This window comes from Muscardinus avellanarius (genome assembly GCF_963383645.1).
Source record: "Muscardinus avellanarius genome assembly, chromosome: 3".
NCBI classification, from domain to species: Eukaryota; Metazoa; Chordata; class Mammalia; order Rodentia; family Gliridae; genus Muscardinus; species Muscardinus avellanarius.
In genome coordinates, this window is record NC_137788.1 from 116,717,334 (window position 1) to 116,734,940 (window position 17,607).

A 17,607-nucleotide genomic window follows, 5' to 3' on the forward strand; every position below is an offset into this window, starting at 1 on the left:
GGTGTAGCTCAGAGATAGAATGCTTCTGGGTTCCATTCCCAGTACCACCACCAAAAGGGGGGGGGGGGTTGAGGGTGCAGCTTAGGGATAGAATGTTCCTGGGTTCAATCTCCAGTACAGATAGATGATGGAGATAGATGATGATGGATGGATGGATAGATAGATAGATAGATAGATAGATAGATAGGACTCAGGGTATAGCTCAGAGATAGGATAGGATGCCTCTGGATTCAATCCCATTACAAAGAAAGAAAGAAAGAAAGAAAGAAAGAAAGAAAGAAAGAAAGAAAGAAAGAGGAAGGAAGGAAAAGAAATCCTCAGAAGACTGGCCGTACATCTGGCTTAAACCTTCACATAAACCCTGTTCCTTTACATCCTTTGACAGGTTTCCACAAATCTCCCCAAAATGCCGTCTCAAATGGAGCACGCCATGGAAACCATGATGTTCACTTTCCACAAGTTTGCGGGGGACAAAGGCTACCTGACCAAGGAGGACCTGAGGGTGCTCATGGAAAAGGAGTTCCCGGGATTTTTAGAAGTAAGTGTCAGAAGGCTCGGAGAGAACCCAAAGCCCCATAGAGGTTGCCCCCAAAAGCCGGTCATTTGTCCATGTGTTGACAGTATTCAGCACTTTATGGCGGGTCAAATATAGTGGGGGAAACCGAATTAAGAAGGGCCACAGTCCTTGCCATCAAGAAGCTTAGGAACTTTAGGTAAATTAGGACTACACATCTTTTATTGTATTGTATTTATTTATTTATTTATTGTATTTATTTTATTGTATTGTATTTTATTGTATACTAGGCATGGTGCCTCATTCCTGTAATCCCAGTACATCTGAGACTGAGACAGGAGGATTGCAGGTTCACGGCCAGCCTCAGCAACTCAGCAAGACCCTCAGCTACTTAGGCAGACCTTGAATTGCCTGGCTAATGTTCTGCTTTGAACAACTTAAATCTTCCCATCCCAACACTCCCCCCTTTTTTTCCCTTTTGCTGGGGACTGAACCCAGGGCCTCTGTGTTTAACCCAATAGAGTGGGCGCTGTACTGCTGAGCTACAATCTCAGCCCAAACCTTCCTTCTTGACTCTCCTCAGACAAAGGGCTTTTTCTTTTCTCCCCAACTCTAATCCATAGAGAAGCTGTCAGTCATCTGTTGAACAGGAACCAAGCGTTGCTCCAGAAATCACTGCTGGGCCTGGTGGCCCACATGTGTAATCCCAGTACTTAGGAGGCTGAGACAGGAGGATCATAGTTTGTGGACAGCCTCAGCTACTTAGTGAGGCCCTCCTCAACTTAGTGAGACCCTGTTTTAAAGTAAAGAATAAAAAATTGGGCTGGGGGTGTAGCTTGGAGGTAGAATGGCCCTGGGTTCCATCCCCAGTGAGGCCCTATTTCAAAATCGAGAATAAGCTGGGCGTGGTGGCGCACGCTTGTAATCCCAGCATTTGGGAGGCTGAAACAGGAGAATCGTGGTTCACGGCCATCCTCAGCTACTTAGTGAGGCCCTCTGCAACTCAGTGAGACCCTGTTTCTTTTCTTTTTTTTTTTTTTTTTTTTTTTTGTGGTACTGGAGGTAGAACCCAGAGGCTTTCTACCTCCGGGCTATACTCCCAGACCTTTTTTATATTTTATTTGGAAACAGGGTCTCACTAAGTTGCTGAGAGCCTCACTAAGTAGCTGAGGCTGGCTTTGGACCCGTGCAATCCTCCTGTTTCAGCCTCCCAAGCGCGAGGATTACAAGCATGCACCACCACTCCCAGCTTAGACCCTGTTTCAAAATAAAGAATTAGAAAAAATAGGGCAGGGGATATAGCTCAGAGTTCAAATGCCCCTGGGTTCCATCCTCAGACCCTCAAAATAAATAACAAAATCAAGAATAAAAGCCAGGTGTGGTGGCGCACACTTGTAATCCCAGCATATAGGAGGCTGAGACAGGAGGATCGGAGTTTACAGACTGCCTCAGCTACTTAGTGAGGCCCTTTGGAATTCAGTGAGGCCCTGTTTCAAAATAAAGAATAAAAAAAAAAATAGGGCTGGGAGGTATAATGGCCCTGGGTTCCATCCTCAGTACTACAAAAGAAAGAAAGAAAGAAAAAGAAAGGAAGGAAGGAAGGAAGGAAGGAATGAATGAATCACTACTTTTCACTCTAAAAATGCTACAGAACACAGGAGCCCGGTTGAGTTTGTAGCTCACCTTTTTGATAGACTGCACGATACCCTGAGGACCAGAAGAGATCTCTGCCCTCAGCCCAGATACTTGGGACAGGAAGCCGTTACCCTTCACGCTTCTAAGCCCCCAAGAGATGCCCATTGCATTTAATGTCCAGCCAAGGCAAGACATTGCTGAACACAAGAGGAGACCGAAACGACGGCCAGCCTGTCCTTTGCTATGACTGTAGCTGCTCGGAAGGATGGCCTGCGTTGGGCACTGTATAATGCTCTGGCCCTAAAGGGTGACAGAAAGTGATGGCCACAGGCTGGTCCTGCCGCTTGTCATCTGCCCGGGAAATAGCACATTAGTCAAGTCCTGACTCCTGCATCAGTCATCAGAGGGCCTTGCCAAAAACTTTTTTTTTTTTTTTTTTGAGGTATTAGGGATAGAATCCAGGGGCATTCTATCTCCAAGCTATACCCCCAGCCCTATTTTTTATTCTTTATTTTGAAACAGGGTCTCACTGAGTTGCAAAGGGCCTCACTAAGTAGCTGAGGCTGGCAGCAAACTGTGATCCTCCTGTCTCAGCCTTCCAATAAATTCTTTTTTTTTTTTTTTTTACCTGTCATCAATGTCACATAAATAAACAGCCTTACCCTCTGTCTGAGAGCTGCAGTCACACAGTGCTGTCCCAGAATGAGCTGGAATATACAGTCATTCTGCCATTGTAGAGCTGTGTGAGCTAGCCCCAGCCCAAGGGTTAGAAGAGTTGGCGCTGGACTAGCTGACAAAGGCCAGGCTGCCAGGGCTCTCTGGGACCAAGTTCCCCCCAGGGTAAAATGAAAGGGCGAGGCATAATTATCTGCAGTCACTTTCATTTTCTTCTTTTTCTTTTCTTTTCTTTTTTTTCTTTTTTTTTTTTTTTTTGTTTTTTTTGTTTTTGTTGTTGTGCTAGAGATTGAACCAGGGGCACTCTACCTCGTTACACCCCCAGCTCTATTTTCTATTTTCTTTTCTTTTTTATTGTGGTACTGGGGATGGAACGCAGGGGCATTCTACCTCCGAGCTACACCCCCAGCCCTATTTTTTATTCTTTTGGAACAGGGTCTCACTGAGTTGCGGAGGGCCTCACTAAGTAGCTGAGGCTGTCCATGAACCCAGAACCTCCTATCTCAGCCTCCCAAGTATTGGGGTTACAAGCATGTGCCACCACACCCAGGTCCCTTTCATTTTCTATAATCCATCTAGACAAGCATAAAATGCAAGGACAGCCAGGTACAGTGTCGCATGCCTGTAATCCCAGTACTTGAGAGGCTGAGACAAGAGGATCACAGGTTCGAGGATAACTTCAGCAATTTAGCAAGACCTTCAGCAACCTAGCAAGACTGTATTTCCAAACAAAAAACTTTAAAAAAAAAAAAAAAAAAAAGGGTTGGGGATGTGGCTTGGAGGTAGAATGGCCCTGAGTTCAATCCCCTGTTCCACCAAGCAACAACAAAAAATTAAGTAATTTAAAAATTAAAATAGAGACAGAGCCAAGCGTGGTGGCACATGCTTGTAATCCCAGCATTTGGGAGACTGAGACAAGAGGATTGTGGTTTGCGGACAGCCTCAGCTACTTAGAGAGGTCCTTTGCAACTCAGTGAGACCCTGTTTCAAAATAAATAATAAAAAATAGGGCTGGGAGTGTAGCTCAGAGGTAGAATGCCCCTTGGTTCCATTGTAGCACAAAAAATATGAAAAAAGTAAAAACATCTATTTACAATCTTTCTAAAAGTATCCTAAATCTATAATTTAAAAAAACTGTAGCCAGGCGTGGTGGCGCACACTTGTAATCCCAGTACTTGGGAGACTGAGACAGGAGGATCGCACAAGTTTGAAGGCAGCTACTTAAGTGAGGCTCTCAGCAACTTAGTGAGACCGTTTCCAAATAAAACAGAAAATAGTCTGGGAGTACAGCTCGGAGGTAAAATGAACCCTGGGTTCAATCCTGAGTACAGAAAAAAAAAATTTTAATAAATAAAAGGCAAGAACAAAGTGTGCTCAGTATACACCAGCCCATCACAGGGGCAAAGGTATTCTCAGTACTAAACACGTAACTCTCGGGCCCTTTCTCCCTGAAGGCTCTGGGGCGACAATCATGAAGGAAGTGTGTAGTGGGGAACGCTGAGCACGCCAGGGTGATTTATTCCAGAACGGGATCATAATTCCAGACACACCCATGCTCCCTGTGTTAGCGGAGCATTTGGTCCTAAAGTAGATCCCTGTGTCATGGATCAACTTTCCCTCCCTCTGACCACAGCCAGGAAGCTGGGGCGGGTGACCTAGCTGCACGCAGGAGGTTTCAGCCTCAGCCTCAGCTGATTGCTTAGGGTAGGCGTCCTGGAATAGGAAATGATGCCCATCCTTAAGTGATTTCTGAGTGCAGTCTATAAATATCCAGCACACTTGGAACACCGGGCCCCTGCCTCCTGCTAGAATTTATAAATACTTGATCCGAGCCTCTGAATAGCCTCAGACAGGCCTTATTTCTCTGACGGATGCACTTACCCTAAAAGAGAAACCTCCCTTTAGTGTTTCCAGCCAGCCACGCTGTGAAAGGAGTGAGCCTCCAGGCACTGTGGGATCAGGGCGAGAGCCACGGCCCTGTGGGGGCCTGGCTGCCTGGCACCGCCTCACACATTCCTACCGGGCACCTGGGAGTCTGATTCCATCTCACACATTCCTTTCAAAGCTGATCCCATGTGCAGCAGCCAGAAAAAAGTGCAGGATGGCGCAAACTTACCGACTTCAAGAAGGGAAGGGGGAGCCGGGCACGGTGGCGCACTGTAATCTCAACATTCCAGAGGCTGAGTACAGGAGGATCACAGTTCGCAGACAGCTTCAACTACTTAGTGAGGCCCTCTGCAACTTAGTGAGACCCTGTTTCAAAATGAAAAGAAGAAAAGAAGAAAAGAAAAAAAAAAGCCAAGCATGGTGGTGCACGCTTGAGATCCCAGTACTTGAGAGGCTGAGACAGGAGGATCGCAGGTTCGCAGCCAGCCTCAGCTCCTTAGTGCGGCCCTCGCAACTTAGTAAGAACCTGTTTGAAAAATAAAAGAATAAGCTGGGCGTAGTAGCGCACACTTGTAATCTCAGTGCTTAGGAGGCTGAGACAGGAGGATCACACAGGTTCGAAGCCAGCCTCAGCTACTTAGTGAGGCTCTAAGCTACTTAGTGAGACCCTGTTTCCAAATAAAATATAAAATAGGGCTGGGACTATAGCCCGGAGGTAGAAAAGCCCCTGGGTTCTACCTCCAGTACCACCAAAATAAATAAATAAATAATTAGACTGAGGGTATAGCTTGGAGGTAGAATGTCCCTGGGTTTCATCCCCAGCATCACAAATAATAATAATATTATAATAGTGTAATATTATTATATAATTTATTATTATTATTATTATTATTATTATTATTATTATTATTATTATATAGTGTTGGATGGTTCTTAAAATCTAAATAGAAAGTCACTGACCTACAAGATCAGCGTGACCTCACACAAGTCCTCAAATAATTGGGTTATCGGGAGCCCGGTATTGGTGGTGTGAACCGGGTAAGCGCCTCCTTGCGATCACTGACAGGTGTTTCTTGCGTCTTTTCTTTCCTCTTTGCTTTCCCCAGAATCAGAAGGACCCGCTGGCTGTGGATAAGATAATGAAGGACCTGGACCAGTGCCGTGACGGCAGAGTGGGCTTCCAGAGCTTCTTCTCGCTCATCGCTGGCCTCACCATCGCCTGCAACGACTACTTCGTAGTGCACATGAAGCAGAAGGGGAAGAAGTAGGAGGGATCCAGCGCCCATGCCCACCCCGATGAGATCCACCCAAAGGGTCGCCTGGGAGAACCGGCCCCACAGCCGCCCCTGTGCAAAGATGCCGCCAGCGGCTCAGGACCCTTAGAAAATGTACTAATAACACCCAGCTCCCCTTCGACCCGCAGAGAGAGAAGTTAAACGCCACATAAGCTTTTGGTTTTTATATTGTTTGCATCTCCTTGCCTTTAGTAAATAAAGGCCTTTTTTTATTTTAGTTCTGAACTTGGGATGGCGTGTTTGTTACTCTTTCTGCAACGCTTCTTTGGTTCGTGAAGAAACTGTGTGCCCGTGCGCAGCAGAGCTCCCCCTCAGAGCCAGCCGCGTGGGAGAGCGTTTCCATCCACACTTGTGCTCCCTTCTGGAATCGCTCCGCCCTTGTAACGGGAGGGTAAACTTGAGGGTAGCAGGCGTGGTGGTGCACGTACTTGGGAGGCTGAGACAAGAAGATCACAGGTTCATGGCCAGCCTCAGCAACTTAGTAAGACTCTCAGCAACCTAGTGAGACTCTGTTTCAAAATAAAAAAAAATCCAAGCCGGGCGTGGTGGCCAACGCTTGTAATCCCAGCATTCAGGAGGCTGAGACGGGAGGATCGCAGTTCGCGGCCAGCCTCAGCTACTTAGTGAGGCCCTCTGCAACTCAGTGAGACCCTGTTTCAAAATAAAGAATAAAAAATAGGGTTCTAGCCGGGCGTGGTGGCGCACGCTTGTAATTCCCGCGCTTAGGAGGCTGAGACAGGAGGATCACATGGTTTAGAAGCCAACCTCAGCTACTTAGTGAGGCTTTCAGCAACTTAGTGAGATCCTGTTTCCAAATAAAATATAAAAAAGGTCTGGGAGTATAGCCCAGAGGTAGAAAGCCTCTGGGTTCCACCCCAGTACCACCAAAAAAAAAAAAAAAAAAAAAAAAAAAAAAATAGGGTAGAGGGTATAGCTCAGAGGTAGAATGTCCCTGGGTTCCATCCCCAGACCCACAAAAAATAAATAAATAATAAAAATAAAATTAAAAAAAAAATCCTAAGGACTGGAGGTGTATCTCAGAGGTAGAATACCCCTGAGTTCAAACCCCAGTACCAAAACAAACAAAACATTTGAAGGGTTATAGTGTAATTCCATAATGACTGAGCACAGTCTTGCCCAGTTAAATTACTGCTTTTCCAGCCAATATTTTGGATGCTGAGATGTCCAACCCATTTTCCCTCTCTTTCCCTTTCTTTCTCTCTCTCTCTCTCTCTCTCTCTCTCTCTCTCTCTCTCTCTCTCGGTGGTACTGGGGATGGAACCCAAAGGCCTTCTGCTTCCAGACTACACCTCCAGACCTGTTTTATATTTTATATGGAAACAGGGTCAGGTCTCACTAAGCTGCTGAGGCTGGCTTCGAACCTGCGCAGTCCTCCTGTCTCAGCCTCCCAAATACTGGGATGACGAGTGTGCGCCACCGCGCCCGCCTTGAGCCCATAGCATTCTACCTCCAAGCTACACTGCAGTCCTGTTTTATTTTTTATTTTGAAGCGGGATCTTGCTAAGTTGCAGAGCGACCTCACCAAGTTGCTGAGGCTGGCCGCGAACCTGTGATCCTCTTGTCTCAGCCTCTCACGTACTGGGATCACAGAGATGCACCACCATGCCAGGTTCGACCCATTTTTTATAGCAAAGTTTCGGCAAACTCCAGGGTAAAGATAAGCCCATGAGTAAACAAAGAGGGGGAGGTAGAGTCGGACGTCTGAGGGAGAGCATCACACTAGGATCTATGAAGTCAACCCCCAGAAACCAGGAATACGAGAGGCATAGCTTGTATACAAGGCGTAGCTCTTTTGTTCAACATGAAATTCCAGCACTGAAGTCCTGATAGCAAACTATTTCTTGCAGTCCTTTTCTATGCCTTCTGAAAGCTTCAGTAGTTGGGCATGACGCCACACACCTGTAATCCCAGTACTTGGGAGGTTGATACGGAAGGATCACAGATTCAAGGCCAGCCTCAACAATTTAGCTGTAATCCCAATATTTGGGAGGCTGAGCCAGGAGGATCGCAGTTTTGAGACCAGCCTCAGCAACTTAAGACTCTCAGTAATTTAGCAAGACCATGTTTCAAAACAAAAAATAAAATAGGGATAAATTGGGGGGTGTGGCTCAGGGGTGGAATGAGTTCAATCTCCAGTACCAAAATTAAAAAACCAACCTCTGTGATAGCTTCACAGGCCATAATGTAAGACAGACCCTACCTCATCTGTGAGAGTGATTCTAGACCAGACTTAGTCACCGGGTTCATCTGCCTCCTGGGGAAACTGTGTTTACTAGCTATGGCGGGAATTAGTGGCCAATCCACAGAAGATGTAAAACTGTCACACAGTGAGACATGATTATGAGCTCAGACCCCCAACTCATGCAAACTTTCACACTCTCAATCTTTTCACTTGACAACGGAAAGTTAACAATCCCAAGAGGAGGAGGGTTTAGAAGCCGGAGAAAGGAAATACCAACTCATCCTGACAGTGGGTGTGTCGATTTGGAAACATTCTGAAGCCATGTGTTGTTCCCAACAAATTACTCCAGACTCCGGCATTCAGAAAGCTGTCTGATGGCCGGGTGTGGTGCACACCCTGTAATCCTAGTACTGGGGAGGCTGAGACAGGAGGATACCAGGTTTGAGGACAGCCTCAGCTACTTAGTGAGGCTCTCTGCAACTCAGTGAGACCCTGCTTCAAAATAAAGAATAAAAAATAGGGCTGGGGGTGTAGCTCGGAGGTAGAATGCCCCTAAATTTAAACTCCAGTCCCACAAAAACGAAGAAGAAAGAGGAGGAGGAGGAGGAGGAGACTCTCAGAAACTTAGAGATACTCTCAGCAACTTCTAAAGACCCTGTTTCCAAACAAAAAATAAAGTAGGGGGTGTAGCTCAGAGGTAGAATACCCCTCGGTTTAATCTCTCATACCAAAAAATGAAAATAAAAAGAATTAAGTGTAACTCGGCGATAGAATGCCCCTGAGTTCAATTCCTAATGCAAACTAACAAATGTCTGTTAACAATAAAACCCCTGAGTCCCTGTACTTGGGATGGGGGTTGTCTACCTGTGTTGAGGACAGGGCTATGACACCTTCCCTGCTTTAGCCCCAAGAATTTAGTAGGGAGCTAGTACAAGGAAAATAGAAATGGTATTAATGTTTTGAAATTCTCCGTGGCTCTTTGAGCCAACAAACACTCCCGGCTCCCTCTGTCTGACCTGCTGAAACAGCCGCCTGGGTTTCAGCCACATCTAATGGCTCCCCGAGGGCAAAGATACAATTATGCCAATAGCCAGACCAGAGGAACCATCTGGAAATTTCCACTCATTTTGCTGCTGGACTGAGCTGTAAACGCTGGCCCCGCCCCTCCACACCCAGTAATAAAGGGAGACCAGAGAGCAGTGCAGAACTTCCCTGGAAATCAACTCTCCCCCACACCCTGTGTGGTGCAGGGGATGGGACCCAGGGGCATTTGACCTCCGAGCTACACCCCCAGCCCTATTTTTTTTATTCTTTATTTTGAAACAGGGCCTCACTGAGTTGCAAAGGGCCTCACTAAGTAGCTGAAGCTGTCCACAAACCGAGATCCTCTTGTCTCAGCCTCTCAGATACTGAGATTACAAGCGTGCGCCACTACGCCCGGCTCTAATTTTTGTATTTTGAAATGGGGTCTCACTAAAGTAGCTCAGGCTGGCCGCAAACCCGTGATCCTCCTGTCTCAGCCTTCCACGTACTGGGATTACGAAGGTTCACCGCCATGCCCAGCTGAAAACCAGCCCTTTTTCTGCCTTGTCCAAGTCCACTGAACTTGCCCAGTCCCTTGTCCAAGCCCACTGAACATCAGTCAACCATCTGTGATTCAGTCTCTCTGGGAGACCCCAGGCCTATAAACCTCTTTCTCTCTGACCAGTTCTAAAGCAATTGTTCACGTGACGTCTCCAGCTCCCTGCTCTAGAAAGATAGTTGTGATGAGAAATTCATTCATTTAGCAAATAACCCCAAGGGTTACTGTGTGTGTGTGTGTGTGTGTGTGTGTGTGTGTGTGTGTGTGTGTTACTGGGGGTGGAACCCAGAGGCTTTCTACCTTCAGGGTACACTCCCAGATCTATTTTATATTATATTTGGAAACAGGGTCTCACTAAGTTGCCGAGAGCCTCACTAAGTAGCTGAGGCTGGCTTCGAACCTGCGTGACCCTCCTGTCTCAGCCTCCCAAGCGCGGGGATTACAAGCGTGCACCACCACGCCTGGCCTAGCACCAAGCAAAAAAAAAAAGTACCTGTGGCAGGAGGAATCTGGCGGCCACAGCACCTGCTGGGGGAGATTGCAACCTAGGCTGAAAGATAGTCGATAACGCAGATCACCACAGAGCACTGGCCAAGGTGGCTTGGGATGGGCGCCCTCAATCGCCCTTGATAGGAATATCATTTATACAACCTTTCCAGAAGGCTAAATCGGCAGCCTGTTGGGAGCCATTAAGGCTTTCTCCTAAATATTTCTGACTCAGCTGACTGTCCTTCGCCCAGAGTCAACAAGGTTTGGGGTCATGGAAAGTTCGGAGTAAAAGATCTGGGAGAAGATCAGGTGGTGATGGCACGAGGGTACTGATGAACCTACCTGTAATGTATGTGCTTTGGATTGGTCTTTACTGTATTCTGGTGGTGGTAGCACGAGGATGTTGATTGACCTGTAACTGTATAAATACCTCTGGAAAAACAAACCCAGCGTCGGCACAATAGAGAATACTGACCCAGGAGTAATAGTTGACCAGTAGAGATGTTGACCCAGGAGCAGGAGTCGGCCAGTAGAGATAGTGGGCTGGCAGTCCCCCCACGTTAGAATAAATTAAATATTCTGAGAATCAAATTCTTAGAGTTGAATTCTTCATCCTCATGCCTCTCTTCAGAACCCGTACTTTTGCCGGCTGGCTCCGGCAGCAGTCCGTCCCGGGACCTTTTAACATGCTTTCTTTGACCCAGTATTTCTGTCCTGAGGGATCTATCTTACCAAAGTAAATCAAAGACTCTTCTGAAATTCGGATACCAAGATGTCTGATGCATCATGGGCTAGAAGAGCCCCAACAGGAATGAATCCTTAACGTCGAGTGACAGAGCTGTGGTTACATAGCGCTACACGGAGTTAGGATTACGTAGCTTTGCAGAGAGGTACCTAGGATGCTCCAGAGCCCATGGAAACCATGACTTTGATAAACATTAAGTGAGATGGGGAAATGGCTATGTAAAGAAAAGCAGGCTGCAAAATTAGTATAGAATGGGGTTCCTTTCTTTCTAAACTATCATCTTCCTGTGCATCCGCGCGCACGCACACACACATACACACACACAGAAATACAAGTTGTGTTTAGCTTTCAGTGGCTGAGGAAGTTATTGTCTGCAGACCGGGGCTTATTTTTTAACGTATTTTTTCTTTTGGAGGGAGAGAGAGAACCCAAGGGCAGTTCCCTCGTTCCCTCTGAGCTACACTATCAGTCCTTTCCCTCTCTCTCTCTCTCTCTCTCTCTCTCTCTCTCTCTCTCTCTCTCTCTTTTTTTGTGGTGCCGGGGATGGAACCCAGAGGCTTTCTACCTTTGGGCTACACTCCCAGACCTATTTTGTATTTTATTTGGAAACAAGGTCTCACTAAGTTGCTGAGAGCCTCACTAAGAAGCTGAGGCTGGCTTTGACCTGTGTGATCCTCCTGTCTCAGCCTCCCAAGCGCAGGGATTACAAGCGTGCGCCACCACGCCTGGCCAGTCCTTTTTTTTTTTAATTAATTTTGAACCACGGTCTTGCTAAGTTGCTAAGGATCTCACTAAGTTGCTAAGGCTGACCTCAAACATGTGATCTTCCTATCTCAGCCTCCAAAATATTGCAATTACAAGATTTTATCATTGCAATATGTCCAGCTTTAATTTTTCTTTATACATTGCTATGTTATTTAAATTTTCTATAATAATCCTAAATTTTCTATAATATTTTTATAATCTGAAAATAAAAACTCTGAATAATATACTTTTAAAGAACATGTGTATTTGTTGATTATCTATCATGAGTTAAAACCTGTCAGAGATACTGCTGAACATCCTAATTCCTCACAGTAACCCTAGCAGGGTATTAAAATATCCTTTCTTTCTTTTTTTGGTGGTACTAGGGATGGAACCCATCTACCTCCGGGCTACACTCGCAGACCTATTTTTTTTTTATATTTTTTATTTGGAAACAGGGTCTCTTAAACCAGCAAGGCTGGCTTTGAACCTGTGCGATCCTTCTATCTCTACCTCCCAAGCCCGGGAATTACAAGCATGAGCTACCACGCCCAGCTTAAAATATCCATTTTATAATGGATAAAACTAAGACTTAAGGCCAGGTGTGGTGGCATACGTTTATAATCCCAGCATTTGGGATTAGGTTGAGACAGGAGGATCGGGGTTCATGGACAGCCTCAGCTACTTAGTGAGGTCCTTTGGAACTCAGTGAGACCCTGTTTCAAAGTAAAGAATCAAAAATAGGGCTGGGGGAATAGCTTGGAGGCAGAATGCCCCTGGGATCCATACCTAGTACTGGGGAAAAAAAAAAACAAAAAACAAAAAACAAGACTTAAGGGGCTCTCCCAAAGTCCCACAGTACTAACTATATCAAGATTTGAACCCAGATATTATTTCTTTCCTTTTATTTTTTTGTGTGGTGCTGGAAATTGAACCCAGGGACATTCTACCTCCAAGCTATACCCCAGCCCTATTTTTTATTCTTTATTTGGAAACAGGGTCTACTGAGTTGCAGGGGATCTACTAACTGCCACCCTCCTATCTCAGCCTTCCAAGTACTGGGTTTATAAGCCTGCACCATGTCCAGTTCTGTTTCTTTCCTTTTAATTTTTAATGTTTTGGGTGTGTGTGAGTGTGTGTGTGTGTGTGTTACTGGGGATGGAGCCCAGGAGCACCTACCTCCAAGATATACCCTATTTTATTCTTTATTTTGAAACAGGGCCTCCTCACAAGTTGCTGAGGCCGGGCACAAACCTGTGATCCTCCTGTCTCAGCCTCTCAAGTACTGGGATTACAAGCGTGTGCCACCATGCCTAGCTTGTTTCTTTCCTTTTAGGCTGCATTTGTCTCTACAGACAAACTGTTTGAGTGAATTCGGTATCAGATGTGTTATTCTTAGAGAAAAGTAAGATAAAGGATGATCGCGGACAGGATGAGACTAGTCAGAGGACTTCATGCCAGGGCAGATGAGAAGACATTGGACCACAGCTAATCTTCACTAATTCCTCCTCTGTTCCAGGCTGTTCTCGGCTTGACAAATACTAATGCATCTCAGCTGGGCATGGTAGGGCTTGCCTGTAGACCCAGCTACTTGGAGCACTGAGACAAAAGGATCCTCAAGCCCAGGAGTTCGAGACCAGCTGGGCAACAAAGCAAGACCCTGTCTAAAAAATAATAATAAGTCAGCATGGTGGTGCGCACTTATAATCCCAGCATTCAGGAGGCTGAGATAGGAGGATCACGGTTCGCGGACAGCCTCAGCTACTTAGTGAGGCCCTCTGCAACTCAGTGAGACCCTGTTTCAAAATAAAGAATAAGACATAGCAAACATCCCTGTAAGTTTCCTCCCCCAGCAAGGTATTGCAAGGTGTCTCCTTTCAGGAAGCTCTACCCCTACTCCCATCCTAGCTAGATTATCCAATTATTATGTAAACCTGTCTTTAAAATGAGGGTGAGGAAGTCCTAGTTCCCCCTCTCCTATAGACTTGCTAATTACCTTTAGCTAGGTTAATTTACATTGGAATAGTTGCCTGCTTCTAGGCAAAGAACAAGTCCTTTCACAGATTTGCCCCTCACCCAATTTTTGGAATATATTAATAATCATAGCTTTCTCAAATCTTCCTAGGCCATTCCCAATACTGGTACAATAACAATAAATAATAATAGTTGGGTATGGCCATGCGTGCCTGTAATCGTTGCACTCGAGAGGCTGAGACAGGAGAATTTCAGGTTCAAGGCCAGCCTGAGCAATTTGTCAAGCCCCTCAGCAACTTAGTGAGACCCTGTTTCAAAAGAAAAAATGTAAGCCAGGCATGGTGGTGCACGCTTGTAATTCCAGTACTTGGGAGGCTGAGACAAGAGGATTGCACAGGTTCAAAGCAAGCCTCAGCTACTTAGTGAGGCTTTCAACAAACTAGTGAGACCCCATTTCCAAACAAAATATAAAATAGGTCTGGAAGTATAGCCTGGAGGTAGACGGGCCCTGAGTTCCATCCCCAGTACCACAAATAATAATAATAATAATAATAATAATAATAATAATAACAACAACAACAACAATATAAATGTAAAAAGGCCTGGGGTTGTAGCTCAGAGGTTGAATGTCCCTGGGTTCCATTCCCAGTGCCACAAAAAGAAAGTGATAATAAATCCAGGTAGCAAAATGATCAGTCCACCTCGTAATAAGAGGGCAAAATAAACTCTCCATCCCTAAAAGCAGCTGAGAAAAAATAAGGTTAAAAGTTTAAGGGAAAGAGCCAGGCCTGGTGGTGCACACTTGCAATCCCAGTACTTGGGAGGCTGAGACGGGAGGATCATGGGTTCACAGCCAGCCTCAGCTACTTAGTGAGGCCCTCTGCAACTTAGTGAGACCCTGTTTCCAAATAAAGAATAAATAATAGAGCTGGAGGTGTAGCTCAGAGATAGGATGTTTCTGGGTTTGATCCTCAGTACAAAAAAAGAAAAGTTTAAGGGAAGGGAGAGAAAGGCGGACAGGCAGCCTGGCACTCACGGGCACCGCACTGTCTAACAGGAGCCCATCAGCCTGCAAACTGGCTCCCTGGTTCCATCCACTCTCCTCCTCCCCCACATTCCAATCACATTCCAGCAGCAAAAGACAGCACAGGGTGGGGGTTCTTATTTATCTTTCTGAGATGCTCTGAGAACAGAAGAGGGAAGGGGGGAATTAACCTAAGGCAAGTCATGCAGGTTTGCCAAAGAGGATGTGACATGACAGGGCCGCGGGGTGGGGTGAGAAAGGCCCCCTCTGTACACTCGCTGATCTGGTTTCCTCCCATGATCCCAAGCCGGCTGCCAAGTCAGCTCGGTCTGACTGTAGCTGCTGAAAAGTGGGTTTGGTTTTGGGTATGGGGTGGGGCACTAGGGCATGAACCCAGGAGCATTCTACCTCCAAGCTACACCACTCAGCCCTAATTTATTTTAATTCTGAAATAGGTTTTTGCTGAATTGTTGAGAGAGTGTCACTAAGTAGCTGCGGCTGGCCGTGAACCTGCGATCCTTCTGTCTCAGCCTCCCAAGTACTAGGATTACAAGCGTGTGCCACCACACCTTGGCTCAAATGTTTGTTTGTTTGTTTGTTTGTTTGCGGTGCTGGGGATTGAACCCAGGGGCATTTTACCTCTGAGCTGCACCGCCAGCCCTATATTTTTTTTGAATTCTTTTTTTTTTTTGGTGGTGATACTGGGGTTCCTGGAAACCCTTCTACCTCCGGGCTACACTCCCAGACCTATTTTTATACTTTATAATTTGGAAACAGGGTCTCTTAAACCAGCGCTGCTGGCTTCGAACCTGCGTGATACTCCTGTCTCCGCCTCCCAAGTGCAGGGATTACAAGCGTGCGCCACCACGAAGCCCTTCTACCTCCGGGCTGGCTTCGAACCTGTGCGATCCTCCTTGTATCTGCCTCCCAAGAGCGGGGATTACAAACGTGCGCCACCACGCCCAGCTTTTTTTTTATTCTTTATTTTGAAACAGGGCCTGAGTAGCTGAGGCTGTTCTTTAACCTCGACCCTCCTGTCTCAGCCTCCCAAATGCTGGAATTACGAGAGTGCGCCAGCACGCCCGGCTTCAAATGGCTTTTTAAAGTGCATGAACATGGGCAAAGTTAGGAAGGTGTCAGAGCAAAGTGAAACCGTCATGTTCTCAGAGTCTTCTTTCATATTTTTTCAATGAAGCAGAAGATAACTTCCAGTTGCTCTCTGAGCTCAGAACCTGACCTACTCAATGTCAAATCCTAAATTTGTTTTATCATTCAAAGGCGCCGCCAGGCGAGCACTCTGTCCCCGCTGCTGCCCACTACTCTGCAAGGGCTCTGGCGGGCAGACGTCTTCAGCGCTTCTCGCACCCCCGCCCGGCCCTGGGGAGCAGTAGAAGCATGTAGCCTCCAGCCTGTTGTTCTGGGAGGAGGTGGATGATTCAGCTCTGATGTCTGCAGGGAGGACTCCGCTCTCTGCCCTGCCCCGTCCTGGGGTACCAGGGTGCGGTGCGTCGGTACACACAGCCAGGGTTCTTGGTCTTCTCATAAATGTTCAGATATTAAGCCAGGCCTGTGGTGCAGGCTTGTAATCCCAGCATTTGGGATTCGGAGATAAAAGGACTGCGGTTTGTAGACAGCCTCAGCTACTTAGCGAGGCCCTTTGCAACTCAGTGAGACCCTGTTTCAAAATAAAGAATAAAAAATAGGTTTGGGGGGTGTAACTCAGAGGTAGAATGTGAAAGGTTGAACTGGGGTGTCGGGGCTTGGGGACACTGCAAAGGAGGTAAAGCACCCACCGAGGTAACAAAAATCTGCTTTAATCTGAAAGAACTCGGTGTCAGGTTGAAAATAGAGTTAGGGGGTTTAGGAGGGAGGTAAAAACACCAACCGCGTTATCAGAGACCGCTGTTTTATTCAGACCTGGCACCCTCCAGAGAGGGGGGGAAGGAACCGACGGGCCACCACGCGTCTGGAGAGTTGCGCATAGTCCTGATCGGCCGGCTGAGTCACGTGGTGGATCGGAGGCACCGATGTTTTATAGGCATGCCGATTCTCGCGACATCTGTAATCTCGGGATGTTTGGAGTCTCGCGATATCTCCGCTTCTGGCTTCTGGGGATCACGTAGGGGAGGGACCCAACTTATCACTCAGCACCTTCGGGATTGGGGGGGGGGTTTGGGGAGAGGTCAGCGGGTCAGGCGAAGGGACCGATGAGCCATCTGCCCGGAGAGTCCCACTGCATAGTCCAGATCGGCCTGCTGAGTCACCCACGTGACAAGGAAGAAATGATCCTGCTTCTAAGCCGATTTTGGGGGGGTGGGACTCAGCGTGGGAACGCCAATTCTCTCGCGACATATGTAATCTCCAGTCTCAAGTATGTCTCGCGGCACCTGGAGTCTCGCGATATCTCCTCTTCCAGGGTTCCGCCTCCTGTCTCCGCCACGAGATCACGTGGGGGAAGGGAGGGACCCGACTTATCAGAATGCTCCTGGGTTCTATCCCCAGTACTGCAAAAAAAAAAAAAAAGTACAGCTATTGAAAATGCCATCCAACGATATGATTTCAAACACCAGAACACAGACCACGTGGTTACAGGCCCAGGATGATGACTTTGACTTCTAGTGGAACAAGGTCCTGCGCATTTCAAAGTAACGATGCCGGAGTGGACGTGGGATACAGGAATGCCAGCTGGGAGTGGTGAGTGCGGCTGTTAGCTCTGAGGGTTGCAGGTTTGGTGGGAGAGGATCTTTGCAGGAGAGAGGAGAGAGGAAGAGCCACTACGGTAGAAGCCGGGAAAGACAGCAAAGTGGAAGACCCCTAAGAAGCCTGATGGGCGGAGACCC

General features: G+C 46.9%; 1 protein-coding gene across 1 annotated transcript; it reads left to right on the plus strand.

Annotated features, from left to right (window-relative positions):
- Window positions 1-406: 406 nt before the first annotated feature.
- Window positions 407-5,979, plus strand: S100A10 (S100 calcium binding protein A10; the record flags this gene model as incomplete). Its single annotated transcript, XM_080693161.1, has 2 exons — window positions 407-538; window positions 5,818-5,979. The coding sequence occupies 2 exons, from the start codon at window positions 407-409 to the stop codon at window positions 5,977-5,979; spliced, it is 294 nt and encodes a 97-aa protein (XP_080549287.1).
- Between the last annotated feature and the right edge of the window lie 11,628 nt (window positions 5,980-17,607).